Source organism: Chelon labrosus, assembly GCF_963514085.1.
Source record: "Chelon labrosus genome assembly, chromosome: 6".
In the NCBI taxonomy this organism is placed as follows: Eukaryota; Metazoa; Chordata; class Actinopteri; order Mugiliformes; family Mugilidae; genus Chelon; species Chelon labrosus.
The window spans coordinates 18,823,497-18,846,377 of record NC_140342.1 but is presented as its reverse complement, the minus strand read 5'-3'; the positions used below and the strand labels follow the sequence as shown (position 1 = coordinate 18,846,377).

The 22,881-nt window shown below is 41.5% G+C and overlaps 3 protein-coding genes and 1 long non-coding RNA gene across 7 annotated transcripts; all 4 read right to left on the bottom strand.

Annotated features, from left to right (window-relative positions):
• Nucleotides 1-1,124: 1,124 nt before the first annotated feature.
• On the bottom strand, nucleotides 1,125-8,109 carry ackr4a (atypical chemokine receptor 4a). Of its 2 annotated transcripts, none has more exons than XM_084547255.1 (2): nucleotides 8,057-8,109; nucleotides 1,125-2,494 (listed from the first exon to the last, which is right to left on the bottom strand). In XM_084547255.1, exon 2 carries the CDS (start codon nucleotides 2,477-2,479, stop codon nucleotides 1,364-1,366), a length of 1,116 nt encoding a protein of 371 aa, XP_084403381.1. In that variant the 5' UTR covers nucleotides 2,480-2,494; nucleotides 8,057-8,109; the 3' UTR covers nucleotides 1,125-1,363. The 2 variants fall into 2 exon arrangements, with proteins under 2 accessions (XP_084403381.1, XP_084403380.1); XM_084547254.1 differs by lacking the exon at nucleotides 8,057-8,109 and adding an exon at nucleotides 5,850-5,994.
• A 1,812-nt stretch (nucleotides 8,110-9,921) lies between these two features.
• On the bottom strand, nucleotides 9,922-12,443 carry LOC311489043 (uncharacterized protein). 2 transcript variants are annotated; one of them, XM_084545942.1, is made up of 5 exons: nucleotides 11,649-12,443; nucleotides 11,453-11,554; nucleotides 11,172-11,251; nucleotides 10,895-10,979; nucleotides 9,922-10,816 (listed from the first exon to the last, which is right to left on the bottom strand). In XM_084545942.1, the coding sequence occupies exons 1-4, from the start codon at nucleotides 11,739-11,741 to the stop codon at nucleotides 10,940-10,942; spliced, it is 315 nt and encodes a 104-aa protein (XP_084402068.1). In that variant the 5' UTR covers nucleotides 11,742-12,443; the 3' UTR covers nucleotides 9,922-10,816; nucleotides 10,895-10,939. The 2 variants fall into 2 exon arrangements, with proteins under 2 accessions (XP_084402068.1, XP_084402067.1); XM_084545941.1 differs by having other exon boundaries at nucleotides 10,932-10,979; nucleotides 11,649-12,441.
• Nucleotides 12,444-14,167: 1,724 nt separating this feature from the next.
• LOC311489367 (uncharacterized protein) lies at nucleotides 14,168-19,230 on the bottom strand. Of its 2 annotated transcripts, XM_084546431.1 has the most exons (8): nucleotides 18,110-19,230; nucleotides 17,572-17,670; nucleotides 17,445-17,465; nucleotides 16,833-16,937; nucleotides 15,134-16,721; nucleotides 14,583-14,681; nucleotides 14,444-14,476; nucleotides 14,168-14,219 (listed from the first exon to the last, which is right to left on the bottom strand). In XM_084546431.1, the coding sequence occupies exons 1-4, from the start codon at nucleotides 18,431-18,433 to the stop codon at nucleotides 16,887-16,889; spliced, it is 495 nt and encodes a 164-aa protein (XP_084402557.1). In that variant the 5' UTR covers nucleotides 18,434-19,230; the 3' UTR covers nucleotides 14,168-14,219; nucleotides 14,444-14,476; nucleotides 14,583-14,681; nucleotides 15,134-16,721; nucleotides 16,833-16,886. The 2 variants fall into 2 exon arrangements, with proteins under 2 accessions (XP_084402557.1, XP_084402556.1); XM_084546430.1 differs by lacking the exons at nucleotides 16,833-16,937; nucleotides 17,445-17,465; nucleotides 17,572-17,670; nucleotides 18,110-19,230 and having other exon boundaries at nucleotides 15,134-15,704.
• Nucleotides 19,231-19,931: 701 nt separating this feature from the next.
• On the bottom strand, nucleotides 19,932-21,602 carry LOC311489368. The gene is made up of 3 exons (XR_014699115.1): nucleotides 21,097-21,602; nucleotides 20,559-20,657; nucleotides 19,932-20,452 (listed from the first exon to the last, which is right to left on the bottom strand). It is a non-coding gene; the product is annotated as an uncharacterized lncRNA (long non-coding RNA).
• Between the last annotated feature and the right edge of the window lie 1,279 nt (nucleotides 21,603-22,881).

Genomic DNA, 22,881 nt, shown 5'->3' with positions numbered 1-22,881 from the left:
TTTTTTTCAGCTTGTTGCGTAGCCGTCACTGCTCAGGGGGAAAACTGTGAGGCGGACGTGCTGCAGAAAATGTGCGTTTCAGATGTTCAGAGGAATTCAGGAAACGCACTGTAGCGTTGCCACATCAAACAGACTTGAATCCCACTGGATGTAAAGGCGCTCCAGTGGATATTTTGATATCGGCTATCTTTTAGTTTTCAGGAATTCCAAACTCCTCTCAAGCTGAGAAACAAAACAGACGGTCAGAAAGTTTATCTGGAACAGTATCTGAGATACAAAGTGTTTCCACTCACTGCTTAATAGGTACAGACGTGTATCTTGTTTACAGGTTCTGCAGATGTGTGACATCGAGTGCATCTGGAGTATGTTCTCATGTTTATTATAATTATAACAAGGGTTATTTCAACAAATTGGAGTTATGCTGCAAAGGAGAAACACTCCAGCTCCTACACAGCTCTGCAAAGATTTGTTTCTTTTCACTTTATTTGTGGTGGTTTACAGAGCAATGCATGCAAGTATGAAGTTCAAGAGTTTGCACTTTGTGGATGGAGTGGGAGTTAAAAGTCTCTTGGAAAACACCAGTTAACTCAGATCTGATAAACAACAAACAGTCTCTGAGCTTTCCTCCTGTAACACATACTGTTTAAACGGTGTTTATTCATTAAAGCTGGGTGCAAACATAAAAGCCTAATATGCATTTTTATTAACTTTTGGTTCATGCATTCTTGTTTTGTTTTCTGCCTTTTTAATCTTGCACCACCATCAGCCGAGTCCTACTGAACCGTGACATTTGAATGAGTCAGTGATATCAGTACTTTTCCTGCTTTGAAGAAATCTGCTGTGGTTCAGAACCAGACACATCCGTCTCCACTGTGTTTTTCTTTTTACGCGAACGTTGGCATTCTGACACTAAAACAAAGATGGTGAACGCGATGAACCCACTAAACGTCAGGATACTGCCATGCTAATTAGCATGTAGCTCAAACACTCAAATCAAGTACACCTGAACAGTATAAAGACTCTTTGTATTTTTGAATGTGAAAGTAAAAGACAACCAAGTTTAGCAGATGCTTTTATTAAAAAAAAAATAAAAAAAGTTATCATGCTTTTTGTTCAAGTGCTCTTTCAAGTACATATTCTTACAAACAATTTATCATTCATTATTTACATCAGTATAAAATGATTCTTAGTTCTTCAAACGTAAACAAGAATACAGTGCATAAATTCAGTTTTACTGGTAAACAATAAAAACCTCGTTTTTTTAAAATGTTGAATAAACTGTTAAAAGCAGAGGACTTACTAACAGAACAACTATTTGCTCTTTGGCTATACTAAACAATAGAGGTCTTTCTGTTATCGTAACTCATATTGAGAATGTGTTTGTCTCTTGGGATGCACTGTGGGAGTTAAATGACATCTCCATTCCCTCCTCCTCTGCAGGAGCTTCCCCTCCTCTCCTGCTCCTCTTCCTCCTCTTCTGTCCAAACTTCTTGGCCACTTTCATCATGTTCTGCCTGAAGGAAGACCCCACAAAGGCGTAGAGGATCGGGTTGAGGCAGCAGTGAGCGAGGGCCAGGCTCTCGGCCACCTGGGCGGCCTGATCCAGCACTTTGCTCGTCCCGCAGTGGGTCACTAAAGAGTAGACCGAATCCATCGCGCGGTAGACCTTCAGCGTGTTATAAGGCAGCTGGGTGACCACGAACACAGCCACTACTATGAGAAGAACGCGCAGAGCTTTCCACTTCTTGCCTCTGCTCTCAACAGGGAGGCCCCTCAGAGCTTGGCCCACGCTGCAGTAGCAGATCACCATAACCAGGAGAGGAAGCAGGAACCCCAGCAGCACCTCCACTACCTCCAGGGCAGCTTTACCGCCTCGAGCCATAGATGAAGGATAGATGGCCAGGCAGATATTTCTATCAGATGCCCACCTCACTTCTGAGAGAATTAAATCAGGAAGACCAAGGAGGAAAGCTGTCACCCAGACGCTCAAACACACCTTCCAACAGTGTCTCCTGGAGAACACCCTCTGTAGGCGCCCTCTTTGGTCTTTGCCTTGAACTCTAGCCAACGCCAAGTACCGATCCAAGCTGATGCAGGCCAGCAGCATCATGCAACAGGTGAAATTGACCGTGTAGCAGGCCGACACGACCTTACAGACGACCTCTCCCAGCTCCCAGCCCCTGGCGGCATCTGCGGCCCAGAAGGGCAGCGTGAAGAGCAGGAGCAGGTCGGCCACGGCCAGGTGGCTCAGGAAGGCGTCGGTCATGGTCTTGAGGCGTTTGTGGTAGGCGTAGACGGCCACGACTAAAGCGTTTCCGGCCAGTCCCGTCACCAGACACACTGTGTACATGACGGGGAGGAAGATGGCCGCGAAAGAGCGGACGTCGCCCTTCTCGCACAGCGACGGATAGTCGTCGTAGCTGAAGTTGTAGCTGATGTTTTCGTGGTAGTAGTAGTCGTCGTGCTCGAAGGCGTCCATGCTGATCAGGTGAAGCTGTGGGGAGACGACATGTTTTTAGAATTTAAACATTCAGAGCATGTGCGTTATTGTGTGCAGAGAATAAGCACATTGTGCATGAAGGTTTGGCTACAAGAGAGGTTTACACCGATCAGCCGTAACATTGTGACCATTCCTAATATTGTGTAGGTCTCCCTTGATGTGACTCATCAGAGAATGGACATGGACCTTCTGGGTTGAAGGCAGGGGCCTCTGTGGATCATCCCACAGAGACTTGATCAGCTTGGGATCTAGTGAATTTGGAAGCCAGGTCAACACCTTGTGCTGCCATCAAGGAGTGTCATTGCTATGGGGTGGTGGTGTCTGGCCTGGTCCAGGTGGGTGCTACATGTCTAAGTAACATCCACATGAATGAACGCCAGCAGAACATTGTATTGTCACAAGATGGTCAATGCTATTTACTATGCTATTATGGCTGATTGGTGTAATACGTCTGGGGGAAAAAGGTTAGTATTCCCAACGGCTTCATCTTCTCATTTCAGCTCCGCGTTTCTGACAATGTAACACAATCCTTAGCCTTACTGTCTTCTAGATGCCAGCAGCCCTTCTTACGACCTAACGGCTGATGTTACCAAGCAAGTTGCGTGCCAGACTTCCTATATCCAAACCACAAAATCCAGGAACACGCTTCGTGTTTTCAGCAAGATTGATGAAAGAGAGATTCTCTGAAATGGTAAAGTCTGGATGTGACGTTATGACGTCAGCAGTCAGTTCAGTCTGATCACGAGTATTGTTTTGTTTTATGTTTCACAGGAGCACTAAATAACACAAGATAAGGGCAGTGTGCCTTTAAACATTAAACCTTGCTTGAGCAACAAGATCAACTTGACAGAAGAAACAGCTAAATCAAATTAGAAAGCTGGCAAGTGTAAATTACATTTTATTCCTACGACTCCGCCTACTATAGAGCTAATGTCTGGATTTGATGTTCTGGATACGATGAAGAAATGCACCACAGCTTAACTGCGACAAGGCCCTTCCTCTCAGAAGAAAAAACATGGACACAAACATTCCTCCGGTTTGGGTAAATACAAGCGAAGAAGAAATGTGGATTAGTTATACCGTCAGGCATCAACATCTGGACACCGTGTCCTGACCTGAACTTTTCACAAGTGATAAGTGCAGAGGAGGCTACATAGTTTCCGTAAGTGTAGATCAAATAAACTATCAAATTCCCCTGGAGATGCTGCTGAGATTTCCATTTCTCCTCTCTACGGTACATTTAACTTCTACTCCACCACTTTTCACAGGGGAATACTGTATCCTTCTCTCCGTTCATTTGACAGCTGTGGTTAAAGGTCGCCTGGAGAGGGACGCCTTGTTACTGACGGTGTTTTTGGGAAACACTGATGTTGCCGTTACACTTGACTTCTGTCCAGGAGAGGGACACGTTTCTACATGCATATTTAAATTTACAGGACGACCAGTTTATGAAATGGTTTACGGCATTAGTCTAGATTTGGACCACCTAACCATTGAAGGGTTTGTCTTTATTTTTAATACTTTATAAACTGAAGAAAAAAATTTATAGGAAAAGGACAGTGAGCCAAAATCAGCCTCGAGGGCACCTGTCATTCAAAGTGGCCACTTAATTATGTGTGACTCTAAGCATTAAATAATTTAAACAGGTCAGGTGTTAACTGAATTGAATTATTATTATTTATGTTTTGTACCAGGCTGTAAATATGTTTATTCCTGCATTTTAACGTGGAGGCCTCCGGTGGTCATTTGTGAAACTGCAGCTGTTTGCGACTTACGCTTTATTTTTCCTACTCCGCTGCTTGACCTGAACACACCTCCAGGTTCGGCACATACTATCTGACCAAGAAGCAAAGTGATTGAGTCAGAAATTAAAAATATAAAACTTATTTTTGGTTAAAAGTAGGGACGTCCCAGTATCTGTACAAGTATTTAATGTGCACTCATATGCTCATACTAGTAAAACAGCTCTGAGACAACACACCCAATACAACTGTTTGATAATAATAATAATAATCCTAGAGTATTGTTAGCTGTGCAGGTTGCCCGGTAGGAGCAGGTCACAGTAATACACCTTCAAGCTGGTTTGACAACTGCCAATTCATTAAAACAAAAAAAAAAGAAAAGAAAATGGAGGTAGTCGGTGCTAGGCAGGTCAGCTGACTGTTAACGAGGGTTTTTTGGGTTAAAATAAGTGTTGCAGATGCAGTTGGACGCAAAATCTTCATGATTTCTGCCTTAGCCGGCTCCCACCTGTCCTCCTTTTAAGGAATTCACACAGTAGTGGTTTTGGGTTTCCAAACAAATAAGATAACCTTAGCTGCAGCTGCATATGTACTGCATATTTACATATTATTAAGCACTAGTGCTGGTACTTGTTCCCGGCAAGCTCCCAAATGTAAGTTCTTGTACTTGACGTGACAAAAAGTGCCAGTGGGTCAAATAATTACAATTGCTGTTTACGCGTTTGACCAGCTGGTCCCAGCAGATAGCAGCCCACCCTGAGCCCGACTCCGTCTGAGGTTTCTTCCTGTCACGAAGGAGAGGAGTTTCCTCCCCCCTGTCAACAAGTGCTGAATTATTGGTAATTGTTCTGGTAGAAGGTGGCCTTGATTTCACTATGCACGGTGCATTGATGTGATGCCATCTGCCATCTTATAAATAAAACTGAAAGTAGAAAAAAAAATCTATTTCAGTTTTAAAATTGTAAAATGAATGTGTCCAGACATTTGAGAGGTAGGTACTGCACTTAAAAACACTACAACTTATAAGTAAAATTCTTACAGTGGAAATGCCCCTAGATAAAAAAAGATGATAATAATACTGTAATACTGCAAAATACATAACATATAAGTATTTATATGTTAAAAGCTCATCAGATCTGCCAAATTAAGCCAGTGTAACCCACTGGCAAATAGAAACCAATATACTGATGCAGGACTCAGGCTCTGACACAATAATATAGGAATTAAATTAGCTCAAGACAATCATAAAACATATTAAAATCAGTAAGAACAAACGACATTTCTAATGATATATTGTTAAATTGCGTTCAATTAGTACCTGATGCTTCCTGTGCTCTTCTTGTAATAGGGTAACTTTGCATCTCTTGAGTGAACAATTAAAACTTCGTCTCTATCAGTGCGTTGAAGAGAATTGATTTCAAATCTACTGCACGGAGATCTTCAAATAAGTTAATAGTTAATTAAAAATCAATGAATGGCGGCAGTGATCGGCGGTGCAAGCGCAGGGTTTTCGTGTTCACACAGTTCTCGGTAAACCCAAACAGCACATTTATAAAATAGACGTATTCTATCATTCAAGTCCAAACATACGTATGACAGATACTCACGGTGTTTTATTCAACTACCAGTCCTGTTTGTCTGCCCCATGAACAGAGAGCTCCACTCAAGGCAGCTGTTTTCTTTCAGTGTCTGTGCCAGTGTCTGTTTGTCTGCCTGAGCGCAGTTTGAGTTTTACACCTGCGCAGCACGAGTGGGCGGAGAGTGACGACGTGAGCGGTATGGAGAACAAAACCCGCAAAAAACCCGAGTGGAAGTTAAACTTACAGAAACTAATTAGATGTGAGCTTTTGGTTTAGATTGGAAATAAAACGCGCCCAGCCCCTTACTTGAATCATGAGGCAATCCCAAACCATGAGTCTAACACTGACCAACATAACTTCTGCACAGATCAACTTTTCCCAAAAGTCTTCAAACACCCAGAAATGTCCTCATGCATATAATCACTATGAAATAAGCATGTTTTCTGCTTTAATGTTTTGTTTCCATTTATGAATGAGGTTAAATACAGATAAATGATTAGGTCGAACATTGTATTTTTTGGTTTAATTGTTTAATTGTAATTCACTGACATTTTATCATGCATTCACAAAAAACTCTTAACATTTGTCCCTGAAAAGTTTCACCTTGAGTCTGGAGCGTTTCTGCAGATTAATTATAGTCATGTGACTTTCAGGTTTGCACCCTCAACCATCTTCCTGACTCTCCATCTGTCATTTAAAGGGGAATTATTGTTTTTTTACAATCTTTACTCACCCATATAACTTTGGTGTCATTTGGAGTTGTTTGGACGATATTTAGATCAGCGTATATCCATATAGTGGGAGTGACTGGGGCACCGAAACGCAGCCTCTAAATAACGCATTATCTGCCACGAAACTCGTTCAAAGGTGTTTCTTACAATAAAAGAGCATCAGATGATGCGATAGCCTGCAGATGTAATTTACCCGCAGCTAACTATCTAAAAATAGGAACAAAACTTAACCAAAGGAAACTGTAACTGAGTGAGTTTTCTTGAAGACGTTTCACCGTTCATCCAAAAGTTGTTTCTTCAGATTTAAAGGGGAATTACCATTTTTTACAACCTATTTCTGGCATAAAATACGATCGTTTACTCACCAATATAACTTTGGTGTCTTTTGGATTCGTTCGGACGATATTTAGATCCCTGTGTGTCCATATAGTGGGAGTGACTGGGGCACCGAGATGCAGCCTCTAAATAACGCATTATCTGCCGCGAAACTTGTTCATTTCACCAATATTTTGTTATGATACGCTAGTCCTATTCCCCGTTGAGTTACCTGTTGTCATCATCCGGGGTCTGTAGATTGACCTACTAATCTCTGACCTGGATAATGTCATCTCTGAGTGCCAGAAATAGGTTGTAAAAAATGGTAATTCCCCTTTAAATCTGAAGAAACCACTTTTGGATGAGTGGTGAAAAGTCTTCGAGAAAACTCACTCAGTTCCAGTTTCCTTTGGTTAAGCTTTGTTTCTATTTCTAGATACTTAGCTGCGGGTAAATTACCTTTGCAGGCTATCGCATCATCTGATGCTCTTTGACTGTAAGAAACCCCTTATTGACAGATCAGTTCAGGGTCTATAAAGCAAAGCACCCCATGTTTCCAAGCACCACAATGGATGTGCAGCAACAACAATGAAGAGAGAAGGAAAACAGGCTGAAACTATAATGTGAGCCATATGTTAGAGCACAGCTGTGTTTGATTTATCTGGACACAGCAAACTATTTTCCAACAGAAAAGAGGCGAACACAATTGAATTAAGTGTGTTTTTCTTTCAAAGTATGTTCCATTTTACACCTCGCATCCATCCCAGCTCTGGATAAATAATCCAATAAAGTATAAAAGTTCAATTGACAAAAGTTTACCGCATAAATTTAATTATATTACAGACTGATGAGCCAAAAGAGTCCCTCCAGTCCAGTTTGAAATCCAGTATTGTCGTATGAGCACACTTCTGAGAAGGATGACTCAGACGAGTCAAGTGACAGGAGACAGAAACTAAGTCACACTAATCCATTTGTTTGTGGTGATTGTGGAGAGCATATTTCATTTTTGAGCAAGAAGGGACATGTTTACACTGAGTCAAACGCTCATATGTAAAGAAGATTTCGACACTCGAGGAGCAGCGCAAACAACGAGACGCTGATCCAAACAGGAAATACAACAGTGACGGGATCTTTAAAGAAAAAGATGCTGACACAAAAAAAGAATATGAAGTTTAAATCTGTACTTACTATTAAAGCACAGCTCTGCCAATAAAAAGCATGCGCCGCAACACACCCGGAGTGATAAACACCCTGCAGCGAAATCCACAAAGAATGAGGAAGATTATTTTTCAGTTTATTTATCCCTCCAGATCTGGCGGAGCAGCAGCATTTCCTTTTAAAGAGAAATGCTTCTGTTCCCTGTGAGGCACAGATTAACAGAGAAAACACAAACATGACCTCTCTCTTGTTTTCTGAATGAAACTGGTTTAGTTACTTTGGTATATATTTAGCAGGAAAATGACATGTTAGGTGGAAGTGGTTGCTGGTGAGCTACCCCTTGACCCCTGTTACCCCTGAGTGGGGTGGAAGTGCCCTCAGGTGGTGCATGGGCTTGATTGCAACACCTGGGAAGGAGTGAACAAAAGGCCACAGCAATCGTACTTTCGCTGATCATGCCCACCAGTCGCCAGCTTGCTGATCTCATTTGCTACCCATCATCTTCTGTAACCTCTTGTCCTGTGAAGGGTCGCAGGGGGGAGGCTGGAGCCTATAGCCGAGCTGTCATCAGGCAGGAGGTAGGGTACACCCTGGACAGGTCACCAGTCTATCGCAGGGCTAACACAGAGAGACAGACAACCATTCACACCTATGACCAATTTAGAATCACCAGTTAACCTAACAAACGGTGGGAGGAAGCCGGAGAACCCACGCAGACACAGGGAGAACATGCAAACTCCACACGGAAAGGCCCCAGTTGGATTTGAACACTGGATTCAGCATCAGTGTTAACCACCACGGCACCATAGAAAAACTATGAATCTTGTTACCCTTGTGTCCCTGTCACCTAAAGCTCTAAAAATTGTCTTAAGAATTCATTTAAGTTACCTATTCCTAGATGAATGTGTACATGGTCCTGTACGGGGCAAATGTGAGACATCTGGCCCTTGTTAAAGGCCCAACATGTTGAATTTATAAGGAAACAGAACTGGATAGTATATATTTGGAGGTTTTCATTAAGGAATAATCATCTGATCAGTTAAGAATTTGCTTTCCCTATCTACATAAGGAGCTGGTTGTTGTCTCTGCCATGTTGCACTGCCATATTCCTAGAGAGTCTCTAGGGGGGGCATGTTGTGCGATTGATATCTCCTCTATTTTTAAAAAGTCAGGGTGGAGGGAGGGTGCTTGCACTCTGCAACCTCACCACTAGGTGGCTGTAATTGCTACACACTGGACCTTTAAGAGCAAAGTTCAATCGTGTGTCCTAGGAGAGTAGACGTCACTTCAAGCATGAGGTGCCTTCAGACCAAACAGTTTTAGGTTTCTCAGAGGTTTATACCAGTCGGGGGGGCTACATCTTAACAGATTTTTATTTTTTTGTGTGTGTGTTTGGATTCGCTCTGTCAATAGGAATAATTAGCATGCAGGCATTTAGTTCCGCTCAACATTAAACTACATCCAGCAACACTGCATATAGATTCAGTAGTTATGTTTTCATGGGTGTTTTATAACATTTAACAGCAGTTGTTGCACATCTAATGTTTTAGCATAGTTAGCACAATCATAAAGATTGTGCAAATCGAAGATGAGACATAAAACTGACTGGATACAGAAAGTGTTGAAAGTTCCCCCAAAGACTTCCTCCAACCTGGGCAGTTTCTGCTAAATCTCTCAGGGAGGGGGGGCAATGCTGGCAGTGTAAAGCAAATGCAGCTAGATATCTACGGTGATCTGATCAGTGGGTAAAGGCATGTTACTGACTAGTTCCCTCTCCTTAAAAGTCCAGTCCTTTCAGATGTTTCTGACGCAATGTGTTTCTTTGGAATGTCTGGACTTCTAGCTAACTGGTGACATTGATTTGGTTGATTTGTTGCCATGTTGAAACCGCCCTAAAGCGGTGGGCCGGCAGTACTCCCAAGGATTGGACTCTAGTCAGAGACATTAGGACAAAATGCCTCCATCTGTAATAGTCACTGACAGCTCGAAAGGAAAAAAAAAAGTAATTCTTTCTCCCTTTGGTGGGGTGTTGCCTTATCACACCAGAGGAAAAAACATGGAGAAACTTTAATGTGGCAGTTAATTGGGGTCATTTAGTGCAGATCTGTGTATGTAATCATAGAGGGGAGTAGGCCTGCGTCATATCCTTCATTGGTAACAGCTAACTACTAACAGGCTTCTCTGTTTATTTACATTTAATTTGACACGGTCTCCTCCCACAGTCCAAACGCAGAAAGATTAGTTAAAACGATGCAGATATGAGTCCTCCCAGAAGCCTGTCTGTAGGATGGATGAACCTCAAATTTAAAATACAAATGACTTGATTGTTGTGCTTTAAAGTCAGTGACACTTTATTTAGAAAGTGGGATATAACTGTGGAACAATAATAATAAACCACAGTGCACTGTGACAAGAGTGAAAATGGATACAGTAATAACTTTTCATGCGATAATAACAAGAAAACATATTTATATACCGTAAGTCAGATCCATTCTATAACACTTGTGTCATTACATTTGATATGTGACAAAGGCCTGTGCCGCCTTCTCATCGATGCATTATGCAACACAGAAGCATTAAGTGCTCCTACACTAAACGTTGCTGTTAATGTACCGCACAGTATTTACGAAGGTTTTTGTCTGTAAAGCAAATTCCAAGCTGTGAATAATTTGCAGAGATATCAGAGAGAAAGAGATATAGTTCGTAATAAACAGAATGACTTCCTCGAAGAGAAGCTGTAGTTAGTGTAGGTCTTCGTCTCATTGGTCTTCGTCGTTCTTCTTCTGATCACTGGCGGAAACACACGAGAAAGGTCGCTGAGTATAAAATATATATCAGTGTCTACGGCAACGAGTGTTGATAACTCACACATCAGATGTGATCTTCTTCTTCACGTGCGCCTCACCTTTGATGTTAATGGATGATTAAAGGAGTCCTACTTCCCGGGCGATGTCTGGTCGGAAACAAAAACAATTTCAAATCATAAATCAGCCCCACTGTGTTTATTTTCATGCCAAAAAAATACCACATATCGTTTCCTGCTGCTCAGTTGACATTTGCAGTTGACTGAAGCGTGTTAATACACAGCTAGTCTTTTCACCAAGCTTGCTGGGTTCGCTGTATTTGTGTTCACATAAGCAGTTACCTGGATTTTTTGGGTTTGCGTTTTGGCTTTGTTGTTGGTGGCTGTGTCGTTGGTGGCTGTGTTGTTGGAGGCTGTGTTGTCTGAAAAGAGAAAGGCAGAGTTTTAGAAGAAACAACAGATAAAACTAAAGTGATCCAGCAACTGCATTTCAGCCACCGATCATCATTTTAAATGAGCATTTTTAAAATCTGACCATGATGATATTTAATGACGGTTTCTTTTCTTTAAATATAGATTTAAAGTTCCCTTCAGCTCGCTTGTTAATAAATATTTGTTCTTACCTTTTCCTCAGCTCCACATCGTCCTGGTCTCCAAAGGCAGCTGACATTTCGTTTAGTCCTCTGGTTTCCCGTTTTCATCAGGAGCTCAGTTCCTTCCTGTGCCTGGGAAAAAATAAAATAATAATTGACTCCTCCTGTTCTACTTGTTAATGCAAATCCAAACTAAGCAAAAGTTTCACAAAGTGGGTCTCGTTACCAGGGGATGCTGCTGAGCTGTGAGCGGAGAGGAGGCTGTGATGAGCAGGAACGCCTGCAGACACAGCAGGACCAGCAGCACAGTTTTGTCCATGACTTCTGAGCTGTAGAGTCTGATGCCGTTGTGAAACACACAGGTCTTTATATTCTCTGCAAATGACTTCCATACGCAGCTCAGAGGTGGGCAGTTGCAAAATAGGCGTACATGCACACGGACTGTTGATTCGATCTTGGTCTAATTCAACTGTAATGTTTACTGTTTTTTTTTGTGTATTTAACTGATATATCTGCTTCGCCTCCTTGGATATTTCCTGTTCACTTCAGTTAAAGCAAACAAGCTGCCTCATGGAGAAATGATACAGCTGTGTGTGAGGTCACTGCACATGACCTTAGTTGAATAAATGTTGCATTGAACTCCAAGTTTAACAAATGCCGTCACTGGTTCATCATTCATTCGCCAATTATTGTTTGAAATTGAACATTTTTCGTTGTCAAAGTAAAATGTAAAGCAGGCTTCAGATGTTCTGACAGGGTCCCTCTCGCTGTTGTAGAATTTGGCCACAAGATGGCAGCGTTGTTCATGTTTAAGAGTCACGTTGCAACCTGGAGATTTGCAAGTTGTAAAAGTTGTAGTTAAACACGCACATGTCTAGTATGGATTTGGGTTATCGTAAGTTATCAGTATTTTACTGGACAGTTTTGTTTAAGGTACTATGAGAGTTAATGCTGCAGAGACATCAACCTTTGACCTTTCAATTGCATAACAAGGCCATGTTAGTCTGCAACCTCCGACCACACTACTGTAGACTGTCACTATGTACGTGGTGCAGGTTTGAAGTGAATGTTAACTCTGTTTTACAACAGCTGATTTGTGCAGGAAATCCCACGTTCCCTTTTGGAGCGCTCACAAATTGTGCATTTTACATTTTGAGATGATCTTTGTGTGATTTTTTTTTTTTTGTTGGGAAATACACATGTCAGCTATAAAATTAAGACCCCTGTACAAGTAAAGTGAATAGCAGTGATCAGGGACAAACGAGACTGATCCATGGAGGCACCTCCCACCTTGCAACTTGTTGAAGGATGTGCATCTAATGTGCTGGTGGCAGATACCACAGCACACCCTCAGAGGTCTCGAGGAGTCCATGCATCGATGGGTCAGGGCTGTTTGGGTGACAAAAGATGGACCTTCATGATATTAGGCAGATGGTCATTATGTTACGGCTGATTAAAGTTTGTATTCATGTGTTTTCTGTCATATTAGGGCCTCAAGAACACCATAAAACCAACTAATACCCAAGTAATTTTACACATTATTTATATTGAATCTAAATGAGCGATTCAACATGCTAACTAATTTAAATCAAATACATAAGACAAAGCCATATTTAATGGTTTTATGTGGCTTTTTCTTTTTTGTTTGTTTTACCTTTGAACCATATATTTAAGATGAAACAATTAAGCGTCCTCCACTTTAATTTACAGATTAAAGTAGCTGTCCACAGCAAACTAACCACAGTAATGCTTCCACAGCTGGATCGGTGTCACTGACCCGAGTGTGGTTGTCAGCTCCCACTGGGAATATTCTGAACTGTGCTCCTGCTGGAAAACAACTACCATACTGACATGTTTATTCAGGTCATGGATCACGTTAGTGTAGTGGTGGTCAGTGGTGAAGACGTCTTTGAGGACACCCAAAGAAATCCAGTCGTTTTTAGATACTTCAAATTATTTTAATTACTGTGAAAGAAGAGAGGTAGCAGAAGAGAAAAACAACAGCTCTTCAAATAATACAGAACAAAGCGGCACCAAGGTCCTGAATCCTCTCTGCACGTTTGTATGTGAGCAAACATGAATGTAGGTGTGGACGTGAATTATTAGCTTGTCACAGGCTGAAGTCCACCTCTGGTTTACTGTGGGACTCCTGCCACCCTGAACGCCATAACCCGTTAAAGACATGGAAGGATGAGCTTTTTCATTTTCAGATACATATTCATATTTCAGCCTGTTTTTCATTTGGTGAGCAAAACTATCCAAAAATGAAACAAAAGGAAAACCCTCTGGCTTCAACAACATAAATCACTTCTACAGTTCTACTTGATGACCTACAGAAAAAAATGAATACGTTATGAAATCACAGTCAGCTGGTACTTTAATGTGTAGACACTGGGAGCTAACGCATGCATATTGCATTATGAAACTCATACAAAGGTTGAATATTATCATTATAATATAAAACGGCTAAGCAGATTACAACTCTTGTAACAAAGATAAACATTCTTGAAGAGTAGATAATAGTTAACGTGGGTCTTCATGTCTTCAGTCATCTGGTCTAGCTTCCTTTGGTTTTCTTCTGAAAATCAGACAAAAAGTAGAGAAATCTCAGATATCAGAGACAAACATCTCACTGAGAGTGATGAATCAATCACAGGGTGCACAGATGAGTTTTTTTTTTTTTTCTGGTTACTATTTGTTTGCCTTGCACTTTACTTTGCAGTAAAAGCATTGAGAGGATTTTACGTTATTTCATTGTTTGTCCAGAAACGACGGGCTTTCCAGTTGGTCCTCTGGTCTGTGAACAGAGAGAGAGAGAAAAAGGAGTCAGGAGAAACTCTGAATTCAACACATCAGCAGTGAAATAGCTTGGTTCTGTCAGCAGGTGTTGAACTTGAAAGCGTTGGGAGTTGCAGTTGTTTGTTCATCTTTTCTTTTGCTGCACACACTGATCCATTCGCCTCCAAATGCACAGATATCACACACCTACAGTAATTTGTTGTAAATGAAGATTCAGAATACCTCCATTGTATCCAACTTAAACGCTGTCCCAGGCTGTGACAGAGCAAACAGAAATGGTTATCCATTACCACCCTCTTTCTATGGTGAAAAGTGTTTTAGATAATGTACAAATTAGAAGGATTTATTAAAGTGGTCTTACCAGACCGACGATTGAACATCCACCTCTTCTCCAACCACAGTAATGCCGTTTGGCTCTTTTTCGGCTCTTGTCTCGCTCATCCATTTTTATTCCCTCTATCTTCAGCAAAGTCAGGGGAAATATGTGTTATTTGCTATCGCACAGAAACGGCCTCACTCAGAGTCACGTGTTCATTTGTGCTGTGATGCCAAACATTTTTTTTACATTTGACGTCACGTGATATCTTTTATTCTACCTGATCCTCAAAACTTGTACGTCTCGCTTTACTGCATTTTAATCTTAACGCAGATTTTAAAACAAAAAAGTCTGTAAAAGGAATCTGAAACATCTGATCACCTCATAAAATCACATGAAAGATTAATACCAAATGTTTCCAGACTTCTTATCTTTAGATCCCTGATGAAACACTGATGTCATTTTCTATTTAAATCTGCCCCCCTTTCTTTCTTTTCTTTTTTTTTAAGTATCTTATGTTTGACAAAAGTCTCCAGATTTTCCAGATTTGAAAGACCAGAACAGAAATCTGAATATGGAGCTGGTGATCTTCTTACCACATCCAGAGTTTGCTGTTGATGATCCACAGCTCCCAGAGCGGATGCATCTGCAGAGGAGAAGGCTGTGACGAGCAGGAAAACCTGCAAGAGGAGCAGCAGCACAGTTCTGTCCATGGTGAACGGAGGAGTCTGACACAGCTGGTAAACACACCAGCATTTATAGACTCCCTCCTGTCCAATCGCCTCCACATGGACACAGAGGAGGCAGTTATGAGTGGGGGTGGGGATTAAATAATAACACATCCACACAAAAATATGCACAGTTTCATCACAGCTTGCACTCGCAAATCTTCTTTCCTCTGTTGCAATCCCTTGTAGCATCTCTGCCTGTATCAGTAAACATGCTACATACCAGCAGCTTGTTGCATAAGAAAATGAATATGTCCTCAGTCCTGAATATGAATAAAACCAAGATGTTGAATACAGCTGAATCAAACTAAAATGTCCTCTAGTCTTCTGTCACTACTGCCTCTTTTTTCTGTCTCTCCATATAGCTGGCTTCAAGCAGATGTCCCCTCCTCCCCTCCTCCCCTTCTTCAGGTTTCATTTTGTCCTCGGCACCGTGTTCCAAGTGTTTTCTCTGGGAACTTCTGTCTCTGTTATTCTGTTATTGATTTATACAAACTAACTGAATTGAATCTTGAATCATGGATTGTGTGTTTTTAATGGAAAAACTTAATGCGACAACAATGATATTACTCTGAAGTGGAAACACTCGAGAACCCCAGACTTGTATAAATTCCTCCTGTTTGCAATATGGACTGCAGATTTTGTGGTTTAAATCAAGCATGCCACTCTACAACTTGATCATTAAACTCCTTGTCCTGTTATGACTTTAACAAAATGCGTTCCGCAAAGTAGTTACAGATGTTCCTCCTTTCAGCCAAATGGTTTTACATCTGGTAATAAACAAAGCTTCTGTTTGTTCAAACCTTATTTGTGGTAGTCCTACATCTGAATATTTGTGCTTACATTTTTTGTTATAACTTTTTGCAACAGAAGTAGTAATGTATTAAGTTCAGGAACTAGACCATGGCCCATATCATTCTATTTCCCACTCTTACCTATAAAGGTGTGTCCTAACCCTCTCTTTCTCTCTCCGTCTGTGTTTTCAACCCCCACCCTACCGATCCCTCTCTTTTCTTTTCTTCCTCTTCTACCTTTCATTGCAGCAACCAGGGGACAAGGATCCCACGCTTCCTGAGATGTGACCCCACCTTGAGTCTTACTTCCTGGCTTCCTCTACCATCATCAGTCTAGACATTCTTTTCATCCCTTCCCCTTGACCTCTTTTTATCCCCTTTCATCCCATCCCCTCAACCTGTTCTATCCATAAGGTATTCAAAAAAATTAATATGTTATGAAATCACAGTCAGCTGGTACTTTAATGTATAGACGCTGGGAGCTAACGCATGCATATTTCATTATGAAACTCATACACAGGTTGCATATTATCATTATAATATAAAACAGCTAAGCAGATTACAACTCTTGTAACAAAGATAAACATTCTTGAAGAGCAGATAATAGCTAATGCGGGTCTTCATGTCTTCAGTCCTCTGGTCTTGCGTCCTTTAGTTTTCTTCTGAAAATCAGACAAACGGTAGAGAAATCTCACAGATCAGAGACAAACATCTCACTGAGAGTGATGAATCAATCACAGAGTGCACAGATGAGTATTTTTTTTTCTGGTTACCATTTGTTTGCCTTGCACTTTACTTTGCAGTAAAAGCATCGAGAGGATTTTACGTTATTTCATTGCTTGTCCAGAAATGACGGGCATTCCAGTTGGTACTCTGATCTGTGAAAAAGACAGAGAGAAGAAGGAGTCAGGGGAAGATCTGAAGCTCTCAACACATTCATTCATTCATCTTCTATACCAGCTTGTTCCTGTGAAGGGTCGCAGGGGTCTGCTGGAGCCTATCCCTGCTGTCATTGGGTGAGAGACACCAGTCTGTCACAGGGCTAACACAGAGAGACAGACAACCATTCACACGCACACCTACAGTCAATTTGGAATCACCTATTAACCTAACCAGCATGTCTTTGGACGGTGGGAGGAAGCTGGAGTACCTAGAGGGAACCCACGCAGACACAGGGAGAACATGCAAACTCCACACAGAAAGGCCCAGTCGGCCCATGGATTCGAACCCGGGACCTTCTCGCTGTGAGGCATCAGTGCTAACCACCTCGCCACTGTGCCATCTGAATTCAACAAATTAGCTTGGTTCTGTCAGCAGTTGTTCGTTCATCTTTTCTTTTGCTGCACACACTGATCCATTCGCTTCCAACAATTCAGAATACTTACTGTTTTGTCCGGTTGCTCAAGCTGTGACAGAGCAAACAGAAATGGTTATCCATTACCACCCTCTTTCTATGGTGAAAAGTGTTTTAGATAATGTACAAATTAGAAGGATTTATTAAAGTGGTCTTACCATGGCAATGTGTGAACATGCACTTGGTCTCCAATCACAGAAATGCCGTTTGGCTCTTTTTCGGCTCTTGTCTCGCTCATCCATTTTTATTCCCTCCATCTTCAGCAAAGTCAGGGGAAATATGTGTTATTTGCTATCGCACAGAAACGGCCTCACTCAGAGTCATGTGTTCATTTGTGCTGTGATGCCAAACATTTTTTTACATTTGACGCGGCATCTTTTATTCTACCTGATCCTCAAAACTTGTACGTCTCGCTTTACTGCATTTTAATCTTAACGCAGATTTTAAAACAAAAAAGTCTGTAAAAGGAATCTGAAACATCTGATCACCTCATAAAATCACGTGAAAGATTAATACCAAACGTTTCCAGACTTCTTATCTTTAGGTCCCCGATGAATCTGCCCCCCTTTCTTTCTTTTCTTTACTTTTTTTCTTTTTTTTTAAGTGTCTTATATTATGTTAGACAAAAGTCTCCAGATTTTCCAGATTTGATTGACCAGAACAGAAATCTGAATTTGGAGCTGGTGATCTTCTTACCACATCCAGAGTTTGCTGTTGATGATCCACAGCTCCCAGAGCGGCTGCATCTGCAGAGGAGAAGGCTGTGACGAGCAGGAAAACCTGCAAGAGGAGCAGCAGCACAGTTCTGTCCATGGTGAACGGAGGAGTCTGACACAGCTGGTAAACACGCCAGCATTTATAGACTCCCTCCTGTCTAATCGCCTCCACATGGACACAGAGGAGGCAGTTATGAGTGGGGGTGGGGATTAAATAATAACACATCCACACAAAAATATGCACAGTTTCATCACAGCTTGCACTCGCAAATCTTCTTTCCTCTGTTGCAATCCCTTGTAGCATCTCTGCCTGTATCAGTAAACATGCTGCATACCAGCAGCTTGTTGCATAAGAAAATGAATATGTCCTCAGTCCTGAATATGAATAAAACCAAGATGTTGAATACAGCTGAATCAAACTAAAATGTCCTCTAGTCTTCTGTCACTACTGCCTCTTTTTTCTGTCTCTCCATCCAGCTGGCCTCAAGCAGATGTCCCCTCCTCCCCTTCTCCAGGTTTCATTTTGTCCTCGGCACCGTGTCCCAAGTGTTTGCTCTGGGAACTTCTGTCTCTGTTATTCTGTTATTGATTCAGCATTTATACAAACTAACTGAATTGAATCTTGAATCATGGATTGCGTGTTTTTAATGGAAAAACTTAATGCGACAACAATGATATTACTCTGAAGTGGAAACACTCGAGAACCCCAGACTTGTATAAATTCCTCTTGTTTGCAATATGGACTGCAGAGTTTGTGGTTTAAATCAAGCATGCCACTCTACAACTTGATCATTAAACTCCTTGTCCTGTTATGACTTTAACAAAATGCGTTCCGCAAAGTAGTTACAGATGTTCCTCCTTTCAGCCAAATGGTTTTACATCTGGTAATAAACAAAGCTTCTGTTTGTTCAAACCTTATTTGTGGTAGTCCTACATCCGAATATTTTTGCTTACATTTTTTTTATAACTTTTTGCAACAGAAGTGGTAATGAATTAAGTTCAGGAACTAGACCATGGCCCATATCATTCTATTTCCCACTCTTACCTATAAAGGTGTGTCCTAACCCTCTCTTTCTCTCTCTGTCTCAGTTCTCAACCCCCACCCTCCCCATCCCTCTCTTTTCTTTTCTTCCTCTTCCATCTTTCATTGCAGCAACCAGGGGACAAGGATCCAAAGCTTCCTGAGATGTGACCCCACCCTGAGTCTCACTTCCTGGCTTCCTCTACCATCATCAGTCTAGACATTCTTCCTCTTTCATCCCTTCCCCTTGACCTCTTTTTATCCCCTTTCATCCCATCCCCTCAACCTGTTCTATCCATAAAGTATTCAAAAAAATGAATACGTTATGAAATCACAGTCAGCTGGTACTTTAATGTGTAGACACTGGGAGCTAACGCATGCATATTTCATTATGAAACTCATACACAGGTTGCATATTATCATAATATAAAGTGGCTAAACAGATTACAACTCTTGTAACAAAGATAAACATTCTTGAAGAGTAGATAATAGTTAACGTGGGTCTTCATGTCTTCAGTCATCTGGTCTTGCTTCCTTTGGTTTTCTTCTGACAATCAGACAAAAAGTAGAGAAATCTCAGATATCAGAGACAAACATCTCACTGAGAGTGATGAATCAATCACAGAGTGCACAGATGAGTTTTTTTTTTAGTTTTTTTTTTCTGGTTACCATTTGTTTGCCTTGCACTTCACTTTGCAGTAAAAGCATCGAGAGGATTTTACGTTATTTCCATGCTTGTCCAGAAACGACGGGCATTCCAGTTGGTACTCTGATCTGTGAAAAAGACAGAGAGAAGAAGGAGTCAGGGGAAGATCTGAAGCTCTCAACACATTCATTCATTCATCTTCTATACCAGCTTGTTCCTGTGAAGGGTCGCAGGGGTCTGCTGGAGCCTATCCCAGCTGTCATTGGGTGAGAGACACCAGTCTGTCACAGGGCTAACACAGAGAGACAGACAACCATTCACACGCACACCTACAGCCAATTTGGAATCACCTATTAACCTAACCAGCATGTCTTTGGACGGTGGGAGGAAGCTGGAGTACCTAGAGGGAACCCACGCAGACACAGGGAGAACATGCAAACTCCACACAGAAAGGCCCAGTCGGCCCATGGATTCGAACCCGGGACCTTCTCGCTGTGAGGCATCAGTGCTAACCACCTCGCCACTGTGCCATCTGAATTCAACAAATTAGCTTGGTTCTGTCAGCAGTTGTTCGTTCATCTTTTCTTTTGCTGCACACACTGATCCATTCGCTTCCAACAATTCAGAATACTTACTGTTTTGTCCGGTTGCTCAAGCTGTGACAGCGCAAACAGAAATGGTTATCCATTACCACCCTCTTTCTATGGTGAAAAGTGTTTTAGATAATGTACAAATTAGAAGGATTTATTAAAGTGGTCTTACCATGGCAATGTGTGAACATGCACTTGGTCTCCAATCACAGAAATGCCGTTTGGCTCTTTTTCGGCTCTTGTCTCGCGCATCCATTTTTATTCCCTCCATCTTCAGCAAAGTCAGGGGAAATATGTGTTATTTGCTATCGCACAGAAACGGCCTCACTCAGAGTCATGCGTTCATTTGTGCTGTGATGCCCAACGTTTTTTTACATTTGACGTGGCATCTTTTATTCTACCTGATCCTCAAAACTTGTACGTCTCGCTTTACTGCATTTTAATCTTAACTCAGGTTTTAAAACAAAAAAGTCTGTAAAAGGAATCTGAAACATCTGATCACCTCATAAAATCACGTGAAAGATTAATACCAAACGTTTCCAGACTTCTTATCTTTAGGTCCCCGATGAATCTGCCCCCCTTTCTTTCTTTTCTTTACTTTTTTTCTTTTTTTTTAAGTATCTTATATTATGTTCGACAAAAGTCTCCAGATTTTCCAGATTTGATAGACCAGAACAGAAATCTGAATTTGGAGCTGGTGATCTTCTTACCACATCCAGAGTTTGCTGTTGATGATCCACAGCTCCCAGAGCGGCTGCATCTGCAGAGGAGAAAGCTGTGACGAGCAGGAAAACCTGCAAGAGGAGCAGCAGCACAGTTCTGTCCATGGTGAACGGAGGAGTCTGACACAGCTGGTAAACACACCAGCATTTATAGACTCCCTCCTGTCCAATCGCCTCCACATGGACACAGAGGAGGCAGTTATGAGTGGGGGTGGGGATTAAATAATAACACATCCACACAAAAATATGCACAGTTTCATCACAGCTTGCACTCGCAAATCTTCTTTCCTCTGTTGCAATCCCTTGTAGCATCTCTGCCTGTATCAGTAAACATGCTGCATACCAGCAGCTTGTTGCATAAGAAAATGAATATGTCCTCAGTCCTGAATATGAATAAAACCAAGATGTTGAATACAGCTGAATCAAACTAAAATGTCCTCTAGTCTTCTGTCACTACTGCCTCTTTTTTCTGTCTCTCCATCCAGCTGGCCTCAAGCAGATGCCCCTCCTCCCCTTCTCCAGGTTTCATTTTGTCCTCGGCACCGTGTCCCAAGTGTTTGCTCTGGGAACTTCTGTCTCTGTTATTCTGTTATTGATTCAGCATTTATACAAACTAACTGAATTGAATCTTGAATCATGGATTGCGTGTTTTTAATGGAAAAACTTAATGCGACAACAATGATATTACTCTGAAGTGGAAACACTCGAGAACCCCAGACTTGTATAAATTCCTCCTGTTTGCAATATGGACTGCAGAGTTTGTGGTTTAAATCAAGCATGCCACTCTACAACTTGATCATTAAACTCCTTGTCCTGTTATGACTTTAACAAAATGTGTTCCGCAAAGTGGTTACAGATGTTCCTCCTTTCAGCCAAATGATTTTACATCTGGTAATAAACAAAGCTTCTGTTTGTTCAAACCTTATTTGTGGTAGTCCTACATCTGAATATTTTTGCTTACATTTTTTATAACTTTTTGCAACAGAAGTGGTAATGAATTAAGTTCAGGAACTAGACCATGGCCCATATCATTCTATTTCCCACTCTTACCCATAAAGGTGTGTCCTAACCCTCTCTTTTTCTCTCTGTCTCAGTTCTCAACCCCCACTCTCCTCATCCCTCTCATTTCTTTTCTTCCTCTTCCACCTTTCATAACAGCAACCAGCTTCCTGAGATGTGACCCCACCCTGAGCCTGACTCCCTGGGTTCCTCTACCATCATAAGTCTAGACATTCTTCCTCTTTCATCCCATCCCCTCGACCCCCTTTCATCCCTTCCCCTCGACGCCTTTTCATATCTTCCCCTCAACCCTTTTCATCCCATCCCCTCAACCCCTTTTCATCCCTTCCCCTCGACCCCTTATCATCCCATCCCCTCGACCCTTTTCATCCCATCCCCTCAAACCCTTTTCATCCATTTTCATCCCTACCCCTTAACCTCTTTTTATCCCATTTCATCCCACCCTTTCATCCCCTTTTCATCCACTACCCTCCTCATCCCTCCATCCATTTCTCTACTAATAAACCTATTTGCATCAATTAAGGTGAGGCCTTTGTTAGTGAAATAAACTGTTAACTTAAAAATTAAGGCAGACTGACGCCATCTAGAGGTCATGTTACAAATTAACGCATACAGTGATCATTGTTTACATTCTGTGGAGGAAATTTTATATTTACCCTTCATTTTATACTTATTATAATTATTTTTAATATTATACTAATCTTTATGTTATTTCATAGATGGGTCTGTGCCTGGTCCTCCTTCAGCAGAAAT